This window comes from Microtus oregoni, unplaced genomic scaffold (genome assembly GCF_018167655.1).
Source record: "Microtus oregoni isolate MIOR12 unplaced genomic scaffold, Mior012 000045F_ref0000178, whole genome shotgun sequence".
Classification (NCBI taxonomy): Eukaryota; Metazoa; Chordata; class Mammalia; order Rodentia; family Cricetidae; genus Microtus; species Microtus oregoni.
In genome coordinates this window covers 12,677,492-12,694,915 of record NW_024543219.1, presented here as the reverse complement: position 1 = coordinate 12,694,915, position 17,424 = coordinate 12,677,492, and the positions used below count along the sequence as shown (strand labels likewise).

The 17,424-nt window shown below is 44.4% G+C and overlaps 1 protein-coding gene across 2 annotated transcripts; it reads right to left on the bottom strand.

Moving 5' to 3' along the window:
• Window positions 1–2,260: 2,260 nt before the first annotated feature.
• Window positions 2,261–15,742, bottom strand: Cdkn3 (cyclin dependent kinase inhibitor 3). 2 transcript variants are annotated; one of them, XM_041634149.1, is made up of 8 exons: window positions 15,662–15,742; window positions 13,690–13,772; window positions 11,710–11,765; window positions 11,281–11,325; window positions 7,898–8,120; window positions 5,934–5,965; window positions 4,594–4,694; window positions 2,261–3,023 (listed from the first exon to the last, which is right to left on the bottom strand). In XM_041634149.1, exons 1-8 carry the CDS (start codon window positions 15,668–15,670, stop codon window positions 2,937–2,939), a joined length of 636 nt encoding a protein of 211 aa, XP_041490083.1. In that variant the 5' UTR covers window positions 15,671–15,742; the 3' UTR covers window positions 2,261–2,936. The 2 variants fall into 2 exon arrangements, with proteins under 2 accessions (XP_041490083.1, XP_041490082.1); XM_041634148.1 differs by having other exon boundaries at window positions 2,798–3,023; window positions 4,594–4,697.
• Between the last annotated feature and the right edge of the window lie 1,682 nt (window positions 15,743–17,424).

Sequence of the window (17,424 nt, the reverse complement as noted above, 5' to 3'; positions counted from 1 at the left end):
TGTATGTTGAGTAACAGTGTGACTTGGAAACCAAGAACAGGTCATTGGCAAGATGTGTCTCCTGTCACGTAGGAGCTAACATGGAGCTCTTATACCTCCCAACTCCATATGCTATGAGGGCCTATCTAATGTATAGAAAGGACTTAAAGTTGTGTATGCTTTTTTTTTATAGTGTTCCTAGATATAATTAGTGGAGCATAACTAGTGATTTCTGTGTATCTTTCTCCTTGCAGGGTAAGTAAGCTCTTACTGTAGGTGTGACTGTAGAACTTTATCCAGCCCATTCAAATGGTCTGTATTAAAAAGCATTTATATCCAGCTGTTTGTCACTTAATATCCACAGATGTACAGCTCAATAATCAGATGCAAGTCAGAAATTTGCATAACAAAAGTATTTTAGAGGGGAAAGAAAACTATTGCTCCATTGCCTAGCCTTGTTCATAAATGCTAATCTCCGCTGGAAGCTGTAATAATATTGGTTTCAAGTGACTTTGAGGTGTTTTATTCAGACCGATTGATTTGTGGCCAGATGAGTAGTTAGAAAGTGTCTGATATTTAGCAGTATAACCTAGGAGATGGTTCTGAGTGAATCTTCCAAAGTGATGCCCAAAGAAGATGTTCTGTTCCTGGATTTCTTGACTTGTTTCTCAGAGCCATTTACTGTGACTACAATTCAGAAATTTCCAGTGTCTGAAAGAGTGTGTAACAGCTGCCTGTTCTGTTTACTTCGGAAAGTGTGAGTCTGAGGTAGAGCGAGGGATTTGCTCTGCATCCATTTCTTGATAACATTGTGGAAGACATGAGCGTCTTGACATGCAGAAGACCCGTGTCTCCCAGATGGCAGTGTTATACAGTGCCTTTTCTAATTTATTATTATATTATTTTATTATTATTTTTATTTTATTTATTACTTATATTTGATTGGTAATGCTTATGTATTTTGGAGAATGAGTTTCTTAAATGAGTTGATGACAATAGATCCTAAAACTAAAGAAAACACGAAATCACAAAGTGTAGTCATGGTTTCTTAAAGCCTAAGCGTGGAGGTGGTGGTGCAGCCCTCTCTTAGGCCTTAGAGCGTGCTCGTTCCACTTTTGCATATTTAATAAAAACTGTCTCAACTACTCCTTGTGTCGTTGATGGGTAGTGCTTGAGTCCATGTAATCTTTGTGCTGATTTCAAGTGTACGTGCACAGACCAGGACCCTAGATTGTGTCCCCATTGCTTTTAGATAGATCATATACTTTGGGCAGGAAAAATACTTTCCCTGGAATATTGGCATTGTACTTCATTTTTGTGTGCTCTGCAGTGCAGGGTTTCTCTGTCTAAGAGCCTTAACTGCCCTGGAACTCACTTTGTAGACCACACTGGCCTCAAACTCACAGAGATCTGCCTGCCTTTGTTGGGACTGAAAGATGTGCACACCACTGCCCAGCCGGGCATTGCATGTTTCTAAACCTCACCACACAAGTATATTCCATGACTAATGTTTCCCTGCTGTGTGTAATTAAAAATCTTCCCATGTGCGTGGAATTAGAATAGTTTAGTCAGACATCTGAATGTAGAAGTTTGACAGACACTTGCAGTGGGAACTGAGAGGTACTTTGAAAATCCAGTTGTTAGATTACTCAGGAATGAGCTTTGTCTTGGGAGGAGTGACTGCAGACGTTGCTGGAGTCTGGGGCTAGGGAGGTGTCCTGTTGATGGAGTGTTTGCCCTGGGAGCTGAGAACATGCGTTTGCTAGTCTCGATACTGAGGGAAGAATCTGATGTGTACTTGTAATCCCAGTGCTGGGAAGATGAAGACAGAAAGAGTCTGGGGCTCACTGACAGTCTAGCCTACTTGGCAAGGTCTAGAAAATGAGACCCTATCTCAAAAATCTGGGTGGACAGATCCTGAGGAACTCATTCTCCACACACGGAGATTTGCTGGTGTTGGTCTCAGTCGCTGTCTAAAGATTCCAGATACTGTGACTTTAAAATTGGTTGAAATTGCAGTATGTACAAAAACAAAAAACAAAAAAACAAAAAAAGCCCTAAAAAACCAAATTAAGAAACACACACACACACAAAACTTTTGGGACATTTTTTTTTAAAATGTCCCTTGATTAAAATTTGGTACTAGTGCTGTATGATTCTCCCATCTTTCTCAGTATTTTTTAAAGGAATCATAAATTCTATAAGCTAGTTAGTTGGTTGTGGTGGCGTACACCTTTAATCCCAGCACTTGAGGGAGGCAGATGCAGGAGATCTCTGAGTTCAAGGCCAGCCTGGTTTACAGAGTAAGAGCCTGTCTCAAAAATGAAAAGAAGAAACACCCCAAGTGTGCATGGAAGCACTAGGGTCCCCACCGTGGTAAGGTGCGCTGGGAGGGAGCCGGCTCTAAGCTCAGAGTCCCTTGTAATTCTGTAAGTAGTGAAGTAGGAAAAGAGAATTACAGGAGGTGGGAGGGTAAAAGTTTTTTACAAGTAGTGAGTAAGGTGTGTGAGAGATGGTTCAGCGGACAGAAGCACTTGCCACCAATCCTGATGGTCTGAGTTTGATCCTGGAACCCACGTGAAGGAAGAGGAGAACTGACTTCTGCCCCTTGACCTCTGACCTCCGCCTGTACTGGTTAACTGTGGGTCTGCATACAAAAACTTCATTTTTACTGTGTCACATGCCTACCAGTGACTGTCGGAGGAGGCCAAAGCGGGGTAAACAAGAAAGCCCAGTGTTTTTCCTTTCTTTCCCTGGCGTCCTCTAGGTAAGCAAGAAAGTCAGTGCACTTCTAGAAAGACAGCTGTATCAACTGTGCAAATTCATGACCCGAAGCTTTTGGAGGAACCACACATAACATTTATATTCAGGATGGTAGCACTAGTACTTTTGCTTCAATACAAAGTATGCTAGAGAACTTGGGAACTTCACGCGTAGGCATGTATTTGAAATCTTCATTATCTGGACACAGATCTTGATAGTGAATCTCTTGATGATAGATATGTAGCTAATTTATCCCGGAACTCATGAAGATAATTATATTGCTGGAAAAAAAAAGTAAAGATATGTTGAAGTCCAGAAAATAGGACCAGAGTAGATAGACCCCCATACTTGCTAAGAACAGGAGAAGGTGCTGGCCAAGCCAGGAGGTGGGAGAGGCAGGGTCGGAGGTGAGGTTGGGTAAGGAAGCTACCCTTACCGGAAGGCAGGATGGAATTCACAGGAGGGTTTTCTAAGTCTATACAATGCTTCCTTTATTGCTGAGACTAATAGTCAAAGGGCATCTTCTGTCCAATGTGGAAGGGCCTACTTTTGGCTTGTGTTTTTTTCACTACTGAATATGGAGGAGGGCATTCTCTCTAACAACAGTGACACAGTCTAACAGGTGTTTGTAGAAGCCCAAGCTACTCGTGCTTCCCGTCCCCCATTTTTTTGGTTTTTCGAGATGGGTTTTTCTGTAGCTTGAAGCCTGTCCTGGAACTGGCTTTGTAGACCAGGCTGGCCTCAAACTCACAGAGATCCGCCTGCTTCTACCTCCTGAGTGCTGGGATTAAAGGTGTGCGCCACCACCACACGGCTGCTACTGGTACTTTTGATGACAATCCATTTGGAATAATTTTCATAAATAAAAAATTTAAAAACCAAACATTATACAGATAAGCTAAGTAAGTGCTTTTTGACAATTTATTGAAGTTGAAATCTCTTTCCAAAAGAGAGCTCTGATAGCCCACCATCCCTGATAGTGAAACTCTGCCGTGCTGGCTTTCCTGGGAGAGGTGGGGATGTCCAGGGGATGAGCTGACGCCCACGAGTGTGGGCCTCATTCTCGGTGACACATGTATAGTGCGTACATATTGGACCATGGCTCTTGTTAGAAAAAGGAGACTGAACTTCCTAAATTTGAAGTATTTGATGTTAACAGAATAAAGGGAGTTCTATTTTCAGAACTTCTGTAGAGAAGTAGATGCAGTAAGGTGTATTTTATGAATGGCCATGTTTAAACCTTGAGAAGCAGTTTGCTTGACCTGAATGAGTTAGTACAGTAAGTCCCAGTACTTGATGCTGGTGTAGTCCGCTAACCCAGGGAAGGGAGACTGGACCACAGGCAGCCTGTGGGTGAGGATTCGTGAGCACCAGGCTGATGACAGGCTAAGCTGGTTCCATGGAGTGGGGGTGGGGGGCAGATGATTGCCACATCTGGTGCGGTGCTGCTGCCTTCTTCCTACTTGTCTCTACATGTTCAGGAGAATGGAAGGCATCTGGTATCCATGGCAACAGACAATAAACTAAGCACTGCGTAGTTCTGATACCACTCATCAACGTGTCGGGGCACGGCAGGATCTTTAGAGTGCTTGGGCTGCAAATCTCCCCAAGAAAATGAAGGTTACAGTAGCCATTTCCTGATCGAGTGTGAGCATCAGCCCCAGAACTGACTGGGGCAGAGCTGAACAGTCACATCTCTCAGAGAGCAAAACGCAGAGTTTAACATCGTCATTATTTTGTTTAAAATTCAGTGGCTTGTGCAGATAGCTTGGTTGTATTTACATGTAAATGCAAAAGGTAAACCCATATATGTGCATCAGGATTTGGAATGTCAGCTCAAGGCCCTCTTACCTTGATGGTCTGTATGGCCCCAGATCCCCTGACATCTCGAAGGCTGTCTATGGCTTGCTGTGGTGATACTGAGTCAGACAAGTATAGGAGGAGACAAGCAGCTACTGAGAACATGACAGAAGAATAATGGGTTATTAAAAACTGGTTTGCTTTTGTTGTAAAGAGGCTAGATAGTCAATTAGACTTCGTGGCCACAGCAAACTCTGTTCAGTGTGATTGCTAAAAGACAGACACTATAGTCTGCACTCTTGAGACTTCTGTGATTCATACTAACGGCTTTGTTGCTACACACATTTCTCTGTGTACAGAGCTAGGAGTAGACTTTTGAGTCACGGTGACTGAGAAACAGACTAATTTTAAAGAGCAGTTGTGCTGTTTTACATCCCCAACAGTAGTGCTGAGCTCCTGTTTCTTGGAGTGCGTGCCGATTCTTTCCATTTTAACATCGCAGCCATAGCTAGCTGACATTACATGCGTTCTCATGTGCTTTTTGGGGAAATGTTTACTCATGTCCTTTGCTCACTGTTTAGTTACCATGTTGGTCTATCTGTATGGGTATGCTACATACTCTAGATGTATTCCCTTACCACGTACATGCTGTGCGCCCCCCCCCCCCCCAATTCTATGTACAGTCTTTCCATTTTGGCAGTATCCTTTCATGTTTTCACTTGGATCTTGTTTATCCTGTTTTATAATAAAATTTTTTTTTGGTAGCACACTTTAAAATTAATACACAGAGGCTGGAGAGATGGCTCAGAGTTAAAGGGCACTGAATGCTCTTCTAGAGATCCTGAGTTCAATTCCCAGGAACCACATGGTGGCTCACAACCATCTGGTGGGATCTGATGCCCTTTTCTGGATAAAGGCAGACATGCAGAGAGAGCACTCATATACATTAAAAAAAATCAATCAATTAAAAAAATAATAGACAGTAAGTAACTATACTTTGTTGTTGTTTCCTATATGTTGGGGGTTTTTGAGTCAGGGTCTCCCTGTAGACCTGCTTGACCTTGAACTCCTGCTATGCTGTGAGTTTTATACTGAGGCACCAGGTATTCTTTAGCATTTTCTGTCAGTGTCATAACACTTCATGGGAAGAACTTTAGGAAAACCCAGACACAATGCTAAGACTTGCAAGTGATCCTCCTAGGCCAGGCTGAGAACAGCTGGCACACCCACCTAGGCTTTCCAGGAAAAACCAAGTTCAAGGCTTTACTCAATCCCTGAGTCTTGGTAAACTTACATTGTGCTTTCTTTCCTTAACTATAAAGTGAGACAAGGTCTCTGAAGGAGTTTGCCTTTTTTTGAAGTTAAAGAGTTAGTGAAAATCTATTTCTTACCAAGACAGGATCTTCCAAGTCCTCCATAGCAGCTGAAAGGGAAAGAGAGTTTTGAGGTGCGTCCATTTTCATTCTATCCCAATACAGCTCAAGACTTCTCCTCTGCCCACGGTTACCTCTCCAGCACCCGGCACAGCACTGCACAGAGTAGCATGCGCAGTTAAACCACCCCAGAGCCGTGTGCGCTCATTCATATGGGGAGGGATTCTGAATACCTGGAAGGACCAAAGAAGGCCGCCTTAGTGACGCTGAACCCCAAGACCTATGGCTGAGAAATGGAGCACTAAAGAACTAGGAATCAAGGCTATCTGTCTTTTAGGTAAAATTTGAGTGGTTTTGGACCAAGTGCCAACCACACAATGAATGATCCGTCATCTGTCAAGCACAGAGGTGACAGATCAGTGTTAGGGAGGGGCTGGAATCCTTGCTTTTTTACCATTACCTGTGTTAATAATAGAGGGCTGCCTGAAGCAGTGTTTATCCCGGGCTTAGAACACAGGCTGGCTGAGGAAGAGACGAGTGAACACTAGTGGAAATGACCTAGCACTGTGAAGATGTCAACAGTTCTGCAAAGCAACCATCAAAGCTGGACAATCATTTTAAAGACTCTAAAAAAGTACATTGTAGGAAAATAAGCAAAAGCCCAGCCATTGGATGCTTTTATCTTACGAGCCTGAAGCATTCTCCCAGTACAGGGACACCCATCCACCTATCTACATCCATCTCCACAAAACAGAAGTTGCTGTGAAATTTTTGAAAAAGAAATTTCGAAACTATTTGGAAAATGGGCCTAAAAGTTGTATTTTTTTCCTTGCTGCATCTGATGCTAATTTGCATATGCCTACAAAGAAATTATACACACTTGTGTATTCTGAAATTCTGCCTTTGCATTACTTCGAGATGGGCCTGCTGTTTTATGGGAGATTCCACCATGCCAAGCTTTTGCCTCAGGTGCTGGGGGTCAAACTCAGGCCCTCACACTTGTGGCAAGTATATTAGCCACTGGGCCGCCTCCTCAGCCCTCGGAAGTCATATTTTAAAAGACTGCTTTCTGTAGTGCTCAGATGCACTCCCTGCCGTTCCTCTATAGGCGCTCAGATGCACTCCCTGCTGTTCCTCTATAGGCGCTCAGATGCCCTCCCTGGTGTTCCTCTATAGGCGCTCAGATGCACTCCCTGCCGTTCCTCTCTAGCGCTCAGATGCACTCCCTGCCGTTCCTCTATAGGTGCTCAGATGCACTCCCTGCCGTTCCTCTATAGGCGCTCAGATGCACTCCCTGCCGTTCCTCTATAGGCGCTCAGATGCCCTCCCTGCCGTTCCTCTATAGGCGCTCAGATGCACTCCCTGCCGTTCCTCTCTAGCGCTCAGATGCACTCCCTGCCGTTCCTCTATAGGTGCTCAGATGCACTCCCTGCCGTTCCTCTATAGGCGCTCAGATGCACTCCCTGCCGTTCCTCTATAGGCGCTCAGATGCCCTCCCTGCCGTTCCTCTATAGGCGCTCAGATGCACTCCCTGCCGTTCCTCTCTAGCGCTCAGATGCACTCCCTGCCGTTCCTCTATAGGTGCTCAGATGCACTCCCTGCTGTTCCTCTATAGGCGCTCAGATGCACTCCCTGCCGTTCCTCTCTAGCGCTCAGATGCACTCCCTGCCGTTCCTCTATAGATGCTCAGATGCACTCCCTGCTGTTCCTCTATAGGCGCTCAGATGCACTCCCTGCCGTTCCTCTATAGGCGCTCAGATGCACTCCCTGCCGTTCCTCTCTAGCGCTCAGATGCACTCCCTGCCGTTCCTCCTGAAGGGCAGTAACAGGAAGTGTCTGATGCATCCTCTGCAACAGGCTCTGAGCTAGCACTTTCCATGCATCAGCTTTCTAGTCCTGACAAGAAGAGGGAGATCATGGCCAGTGAGGAAGCGTTGTGACTGGCATATTGCTCGTGGGCTGTCCAGGGAAGAAGAACGCACTGTATCAGGGTTTTCCGGTGGTTTTTAAGGCAGGTGGCCAGCTCCTCCATGATTCCCCAGCAGCTGCCTATGTCAGGAGTCCCTCCATCTGGAATTGGGTGGTGATGGGTGACAATTCCAGACTGTTGGTAGAGGTCCAGAAGGTTTGGGACTCTATATTTTGACAGCTCCCCTCTGGTGCAGAAAACAAATACGTCTTGGATTCCGTAGCTCTTTAGTTCCTCTGCCAAGACCAAGACACACAGATGCACACATAAAACAGACATGTTTAAATAGTCAAGAGAGTATATATAGAGTTACATTCTTCAACCAAAATAGTAACAGCTGAGAATTTGTAAATCTGATATATCTGATGAAAATACCTAAACCAAAAGCTGATGAGAATTAAACCAGGTTGATTTATAAGTAAAATGCTTTTGAATGAATTTCAAGATAGGCTGATGGGTTTCTCTTGCAATAAATCCTGCCTTTAATAGTTAATATTTAAACTCTTGAGAAGGAACGATAGCACTATTTTAAGTTGTCCTTTTGTCCAAGAATTAGCCATGTGCACTCTAACCCTGCCTTTCTCGGGCAGGTGTTATAAATCATCTCCAGCTGAAGCCCTGTGTTCTTCCACTGTTCTGCACTGAACCATACCAACATGAATTTACTTTTATAAACTTGGTCTTGAGAAAATAAGGCATTAATGCACTAACCTTAATGATTTAGAGCTTTTCATTTTAATACTGTGAACCAAGAACTATTTCTCTAGGATTTTATACTGGAACTTAAAAAAAAAGATTTTCTTTTTAAACTATGTGCATATATGTATGTCTGTGTCAGGGTATGTGCACATGAGTGCAGGTGCTTGTGGAGGCCACAAGAGGGTGATAGATCTCCAGGAGCTGGAGTTACAGGTGTTAAAAACCACCCTATGTGGGTTCTGGGAACTGAACTCTGGTCCTCTGCAAGAGCAGCACCCACTCTTAACCACCGGGCCGTTCCCCAGCTTCTGGACCTTCTTTATGGCAATATTCATTCTGGATTATTTAGTTAAAAACAAGTAATCCTGAGCCCAACCTGTGGACATTTATCTAAGCACAAAGTCTTTGCAGTTGAAGTGTAAAACATATATCTTACTTTAAAGACAAAGAGAATAAAGATAGAAATGATCTTAATATTTTGCTTGATTGCATATTTCCTCTTGTGTGGAAATACTATATATGACATTCCTAGTATGTATGTATATATACACATACATAAACATGCACACATATGAAAGTAGAACAGATTATACGGAGAAGGAAAGGATCTAAAGGGAGAAGGAGGAAAGAGGGGAATGTGGAGGGAAGAAAAAGATTACTTTCTCATTTTGTTTGTCTCATACGTGCAACTTATATTTTAAAAATACATATATTTAATGAGATGTGAAATCAGAGGGACTAACCTGGGGGGAGGAAGGAAAGATGTTGAGGTGAACATGAACAAATATAATAATGTTGTAATAAATCCCATTATTTTGTTCACAAAAAATAATATAAAAAGGATAATTTGCTTTCTACTTAAAGGCTGGGTTAAATGATGATACTTAGAATATAATAAATTATTAAAATTTTAACTTCTTTGTCTTGTTTTTGTTTTTAGAGACAGGGTTTCTCTATAACAGCTCCAGCTATCCTGGAACTCACTCTATAGACCAGGCTGGCCTCGAACTCAGAGATCCACCTGCCTCTGCCTCCTGAGTGCCGGGGTTAAAGGTGTGCACCACCATGCCTGGTAGTTATGTCTTAGCTTTTTGAATGTGGCAACTAGAAAGTGTCATTCTGTACACAGCTTCCATTTGTGGCTGTGACTGCATTTCGTCGTGTTTGTTCTCTCAGTCAGGACTTTTGGTATGATCTAAGGGGGCCTGAAGCATGATGTCCTCCAGCCCACTTCCTCAGTGCTGAGACTACAGACATGTACCATTATGCCCCGCTTAGATAGTCTCATCTTGATAAAGCTATCATAGTGTTACAATTGTAAAATAATTTTAACATATTTAATAAAACTTTCAGAAGAGGGGATAATCTATTTGTCTTCCATACACACTTGACAAAATATGGTGGTTTTCAGATTTTCCCAAGGATACACCACAGGAAGTTCTAGGGTCTCTCACCAAGTGTTTTGATCTGTTCTATACAATAAATCCTATGAATGATTTCATTGTTAAAAAAATAAAGTTAATGAAAAAACTAGAATCTTCCTATTATAAAAGCCACTAAATAAATAGGAAACTCCAAAATGTGTAAGGTTAGTTTTTGAACCAGCAATTTAAATAGTATTTGCTATGTCCTCCAAATGGAACATGTATACCTAAAGCAGAATATGTTTATAAACACCACAAAGAGCAATCCAAGCATTAGACTCTTCATCCCTTTTGATTTTGAGACAGGGTCTCACTGTGTCACTCTGGCTGGCATGGAGCTTGCCGCGTAGACCAGGATGGCCTTGAACACCCAGAGATCTGCCTGCCTCTGCCCTGGGATTAAAGGATTGCACCACCATGCCTTTCTTCTCATCTTTTTGATAGGTAAGAAATAAAGTACATTAACCAACTACCAGAACAAGTAGGACAAAGTATGATGAGTTTAAAAATTCTGTACCAGTCAGACTCAAACCAAGCGTAGATACTTATTTTCTGTGTGATTAGGCTCTTAGTGTTTAAGTAGGTTACAATATTCCGGCCCAATCAGAATGAAATATGAATTTCCCATTTGTCACTATCATATAATATGCAAGAAGACTGCTGGGGTTATCATTAGAGTGGAGACGGCAACGGCATGAGCATCCTTGAGCAAAGAAAATAGCTCACGCTGCCGGGCCCACCTGCATGTTGGCTTTATTCTGACCAAGGGTGGACAACTTTCCTGCTACCCGGGGGCTCCCAGCTCAGGCTAAATTTGTGCTACCACAGTCAAGTCTGCAAGGAACAGTGTGTTCAAAGACATGGGCACCGCAGTATGCCAGTTTTCTATTTACAAACTTTTCTCCCTTGAACGGACACAGTTTCTATGTGTGAGCAAAACTGTGACAAGCAAAGTTATGCCCAGGTAAATGATGAACCCCGGGGCCCATCAGATACCGCTTCACGGTGGTGGCGCACGCCTTTAATCCCAGCACTCGGGAGGCAGAGGCAGGCGGATCTCTGTGAGTTCGAGACCAGCCTGGTCTACAGAGCTAGTTCCAGGACAGGCTCCAAAGCCACAGAGAAACCCTGTCTCGAAAAACCAAAAAAAAAAAAAAAAACAGAAATGTCATAAAAACCGATTTTATATATTGAGAAGAGAATAGCTTGACAGATTTTCATGCTTAAAACAAACACACAAGCTAGTAGTAGGCTTTTCTCATAGTGACCCTACCTGTATCTTTGTGAATGTTTCTTCTAACATCTTTAAATTTACAACCTATAGATAAGGCAAGGAAAAAAATTATTTTAGGGTTGTATAATATGGCATATTTGAACACATACAAGCTAGTGTAGACAATCATTTTACATGGCTATTCATGTTTCAATTCCATTCTAAATGTACATATTAATTTCTTAGAGTCTTAGACACAGCTGCAGAAATTGGTAAAATCTACTGACAGAAGCCGCAGTGCTGGAGCTCCTGGCTGTGGGCTTTAAGTCTCACTGAACTAGGTCAGTCAGAAATGTAGCCCTGGGCATGGAGGGTGTTCCTGAAGGCTTCCAGAAGACAAGCTGCCCAGCGCCTCTCTGACATCAACCTGTCAGCTCACAAAAGTCTGCCTTAATATTACTAGGAAGCCAACCGCATGCTTTTACCTACCTGGAAGAGCACACAGACCGAGAAACTGTGAGCAGTTCACTCGTGACAGAGGTAGCCTGTGAAGAAAAAATTACCAAGCTTAGTGTTTAAAAGCTAGAAATGGAGCTGGACAGTGGTGGCGCAGGCCTTTAATCCCAGCTCAGGGTGCAGAGGCCAGAGGATCTCTGTGAGTTCGAGGTCAGCCTGGTCTATAGAGTGAATTCCAGGACAGGTTCCAAAGCTACGCAGAGAAACTCTGTCTTGAAAACCAAAACCAAAAAAAGGCTAGAAATGGAAATTTAGCCTAGTCAACAGAAGCATCTGCCACAGAGTGAGGGTGTTTTAGCATTTTTCAGAGGTTGCAAAATACCAGTTAATCAGATGGGGGAACAACAAAGGCCTAGAATGACTGGAAGTTTGGAAAGGGGGGCTTTCATACCATTTATATCTTCAGAAAAAAGCTAATTTAAGTTTACCATAAAGATCCCCTATAGATAGAACCAGTAACCTGTGGTGTGCATCCCAAATGCTTGGGAACACATGTTTTTCAGAACTCGGAGTTTAGTGATTCTAGAATGATTGCAAAGGCTTGACCAACTGAGCATCCCAATCCGAATATCTAAAAATTCAAAATGCTCAGAATAAAAAATCTTTTCAAGTGCCAGTGTGAGTCTCAAAAAGTTGTAGGTTTGGGCTATTTAAGATTTCAGACAGAGATGCCCAGTCAGTAGGAACCTTAGTTGAATGAACTGGAAAATTCCATTTTAATACTAATTTTGCAATGTTAAGCTCTTTTGGTTAAATTGTCATACAGATATAATTAATTGTATACCCAGGGACAGAGGCCCTGTCTGTAAGTCAGGAGACGTTTGGAGAAAAGCCAGAGGCACCACAGAGGTAACAGCTGGGACAGAAAATTAGGTGTGGTTTTGAGTTTAAAAAGGAGCCTGGTAGGTAACGTTTATTTGATGACAGAATAAAGGACCTTTCGCGACAATTCTTAGTGCTCAGCGTTTTCTTGAGAGATCAGAACTTCTATTTCCAGTGCTGGGCCTTGAACGCAGGGGTTGACAGCCGTGTGCTCTATCGCTAAGCCACGTCCCAGTGAGACGCTGGCCTTATGGGGACAAGAGAAACCATTTGGTTGCTGGAAGTACAGACTTGGAAGTTGATTGACAGAGAAACTCTTTTTGATTGTGATGGTTGATGTTGACCTGCTTGGCTGGATTAAGGAGCACCTAACCGATTGGGAAGACACACCTCTGCGTGTTTCTGTAGGACATTTCCAGAGACAGTGAGGCCAGGAGGTCCTAAGAAGGGCTCAATCTCTTCCTGGATTCAAAATCTAAATGTACAGCTGGAAGAGGAATGGAGGAGGGGCTCGGCTGGCTGGGAAGCATGTCCTTGGGGACATGCCCCTCCCTGACCCCTTGTGTCACTGTCCACTCTGCTTCCGGGCAGCCGTGGTCTGAACTCCTCTGCTCTGCCATACACCCTTCCCCGACATAATGGATGAAAACCTCTGAACTGATGGCTAAAACCACCCTTTTCTCCCTTCAGTTGTGTATGTTGTAGTCTGTCACAGCAAGAGATGCAGATATATTGATATGGCTTTCATATTAAATGGTCCACTGATAGATACATCACACCACAAATAGTTCTGTGTACTAAATGGGATTTGACTTAATGATAAATTATTAAATACCCTATTTTTGGTATTCCAATGGTTTCTCTAATTCTAAAAGAATACATAAATTTTAGTAGGAGATCATTTCAAAATATTCCACTTCTTATTGGCTTCTACAAAGATTTTTTTCTTCAATGTATAGAGATATGTGGTTTTATTTCATATCAGAAAGTAAATAAATCATGGAATAAGGAAATCTCTTAAATATGAAAATTCTAGGTTGGCAGAAGAGAATTACACAATTACATGCATTATCTTGCCCGGAACTGCTGTACCATCAAACACTGTAGCTTACCACTGAAATGCTAACGTACCATGAGATTTGAATTGGAGTCTGTTCATCTTCAATAGGCTCTTCGTCTGAAGAATCAAACTCACTTGCCTGTATTGAAATGGGCTTCAAAAGAAATGTTATATTAAATTATTGCAAGGAATATTTGCATGTGATTTTTTACATAGCCAATCCTAGATTAAACACCCACTGAATTAATACTTGTGTTTTTTTGGTCATTAACCTGAACTGTCAGCAATATCAATAAATGATTAGTGCTGACCATTTGATTAATCACGGCACTGTACGGTGGGCAGAATTAGACCAAAAGGATATCTGACTCCTGGATTTGGTCCTTGGATCATCTCAGGCAAGGCACCGGGTGCAGCTCTCAAGTGCAATCTGCCCATCCCTTTTCAAGCATCTCTTGGACCTTGTGCTGGCATGCTCTGGAGACCCTGTGATACACTGTCCACCTCTAACATAGCTAAGAGACAGCAGTCTGCAGGATTACAGAATGGCGGAAGTGCTAAAATCGCAGAAACTGCGCAGTGGAGCCGAGGGAACGGCTCGCCATTGAGGGAGCAGCAAAGGGTTTCACAGAGACCATCCGGCTAAGCTTTGAAGAAACTGCAGGTTTCTAGGTAGACAGGGAAGTTGAAGCAGTGTGAAAATTCAAGAGCTGAGCCAGTTATGATGTCGGCACTGGGGAAATTGAGGCACAAGTTCTATAGAGCAGTGGAATACATGGCCAGGCTGGCTCAAAAGAAAGCCCGAGAGAGAATTTGGGTGGAGGCTTGTGCATTCAGTAGGGATGACTCAGAAGAGACAAGGCCAGTGGGAACTCAGCCTCTTTCTACAAAAAATCCCATACAGCCTAGCAAATGGGTGAACACACGCGAACCAGCTCCCCCTCATCTTTATGAGTCACTGGATTAGAAGAACCCAGACCGACCTTACATGCTGATCTAAGCAGGTGGGGCTCAATTCTGGATGCAGAACTTCCACACGGAAGAAAAACATATCCTTTCCCACTCCCTAGTTGTAGCCATCTTCCGTGTTATTGAGTGGCAAAAAGAGAATGTGTGTCTGAGTGATTCCCACATCATTCCGGAATGTGACTGATCCAACACTTCCCAGGCAGTGCTGGACAGCCCAGAATTCCCGTGTGCCAGATAGCGGACAGAAAGCAGGCAGACCTCAAGAGAGGAGGGAAGAGAGGCTTCATTACTTGTATTCAGTTCCCCTCTACTCAGAGATCAGATAGCTTATTCCTCTTCTCTGGAGCCAGAAGGCAGGAGTGAAGGACAGCTGACATCTCGTGGACACAGGACTCACAAGAGTAACCAAATAACGGGCTGCTTGGCTTTCAAGCCCTTGTAGGAAGGTCTTGCCAAAGGAGCTCACGACAACTGACTTTGGCTATGGACTGGGGTTTCTTAGGACTGCTCTTTGGTTTAAAAATAAACAGAACCCAAATGAACCCTTTAAGTAAGGTGTCAGCTGTGAGGTAGTCAGGTGTCAAATCCTGACTAGCTCCCAGCCCTCCCCCCCCAAGACCCCAAGATTTTAAGCTTGTAGGGCCCATTCACTCCACCCCTCCCAGCCAGGTGTGGATAAATCCTAACATGCTAAACGTCTCTGCTTTCCCGTGCCCAGCTATTCTGACCTTCAGGGAACAGGATGCAGTCCCAAGAGGACCCCGAGGGAGGGTGGCGGTCGTGATGTCACCCACAAACGGGGTCGTGACTGCCTTTGCATCAGAGGCATCAAGTCACCCACAAACCGGGTTGTGACGGACTTTGCATCTGAGGTTTCAAGCCTACTGGCTTAGCCTTCTCTGACAGGGATGTCGTGAGCCCCCTCAGGCGGTCAGTTCCGCCACTCTCCACCTCCCCGACGCGCAGAACGGTTACTGTGCGAGTCGCACCGCTGCCCGCCCAGCCAGGCAGCCGAGGCCGGCCAGCACCTGTCCCCCCGGCGCGGTTCCTTCGGGTCCCGCTAGCCCCACTCACCGGCTTCATAGCTGGCCGCGGCTCGCCGTAACCAGTGCAGCCGCTCTCGCAGAATCCGCGTCGCAGCCCGCGCCGAGTCAGTCCCCCGTCAGCCCATTGGTCCATCCGCGTGGGAGGCGGCGCGGCGCCGTCTAACAACCAATTATATCCTCTCTCTGTTTCTTCCTCCGAGCCCTGGCTTAACCTTTAACTGCTCATTGGTTCGAAGGAAGTCTTTGAAAGACGCGCGGGAGGCGGGCCCGGGAGGAAGTTGATTGGCTGGAGGGCTCCGCCCCCTCAGCCAGTTGGGGGCGTGGACGTAGCAAGGGGCGGGGCGTGGTTCTGTAGAGGCTGGTGGCTGCAGACTCAAAAGATTATAGTTCAAGTTCAAAGGCCAACTCTTTTTTTTTAAATTTATTTATTTATTAAGGATTTCTGCCTCGTCCCCACAACCGCTTCCCATTTCCCTCCCCCTCCCCCGATCAAGTCCCCCTCCCTCATCTGCTCGAAGAGCAATCAGGGTTCCCTGACCTGTGGGAAGCCCAAGGACTGCCCACCTCTGTCCAGGTCTCGTAAGGTGTGCATTCAAACTGCCTAGGCTCCCACAAAGCCAGTACGTGCAGTAGGGTCAAAAACCCACTGCAATTGTTCTTGAATTCTCAGTATTCCTCATTGTCTGCTATGTTCAGCTAGTCCGGATTTATCCCATGCTTTTTCAGACCTAGGCCAGCTGGCCTTGGTGAGATCCCAATAGAACATCCCCATTGTCTTAGTGTGTGGGTGCACCCCTCGTGGTCCTGAGTTCCTTGCTCGTGCTCCGTCTCCTTCTGCTCCTGATTTGGACCTTGAGATTTCTGTCCGGTGCTCCCGTGTGGGTCTCTGTCTCTGTCTCCTTTCATCGCAAAGGCCAACTCTTGTGGGACCAGAAAGAGCCTGTGTTGTAAATGAATTGTGAAAACCAGAAGCCAAAGAATCCTCCTTGTGCGGGAGGCTATCTTTCAGAGTAGTCAGGTTTTCAATTGAGTACTAGGGAAGACAATCAGCTTTGCCCTAAGTCTACTTAAATGTATCCCCAAACGTCCGTAATAGTATTTATCCAAATATCTGAGCCCCTGGCTCAGCTAGGTTGGTGTACAGCATTAATCAACATAGTGGCCCTCTATGATTTTCTATATTGATTGCTTATCTCCAAAATCAAAGGTTAAGTTAGAACAACAAAGCAATAAATGCTACTTTACAGCTATTCTCTCTTAATGTAAGTCTGCTTCCTTAGACGATGTTGCAGTAGACATAGCAAACTAGTTATCCCTAACCACAAATTTACTATTGGTCATGATACAATGTAGAAGAACCTCCATGAGTGTGTATGGTTCAAAGAACCATCCAGGATTTACCTTCTGATAAGTGCCTAGGATACTGGGCTCTTTAAGTATAGTGGCTTTACAAAACTTTAAATAAATTTTCAAACATTTCCCAGTGTGCCAGAACAGCTTGTGTGGAACTGGAAATAGATAGCGTTTGGCTATTAGGGCTCACTCCCTGATATCCCATTCTCTCAGAGGTCAGTCGGGTGACAACATCTGCCTCATTCTGAGCTTCCAGGACACTGAGAGGTGAGCAGGACCAGGCAATGGGTGGGATGCGGGGCTTACAGGATAGTAAGGTACACACGGGTGTGTGTGGAGCAAGGCGTGAGGAGCCCAGACATGGAAACACTGGAAAGGGGGGGTGAGGTGCTGACCTAGGGATGTTGCTAAAGCAACAAAACCCCACAAAACCACATC

Coding starts and splice junctions, on each gene's coding strand:
- Cdkn3 (XM_041634148.1), bottom strand. Junction 11,766..13,689: donor ACTCCAATTCAAATCTCATG/GTACGTTAGCAT, acceptor TTTTCTTCACAG/GCTACCTCTGTCACGAGTGA. Junction 8,121..11,280: donor AAACATTCACAAAGATACAG/GTAGGGTCACTA, acceptor TGGTCTTGGCAG/AGGAACTAAAGAGCTACGGA.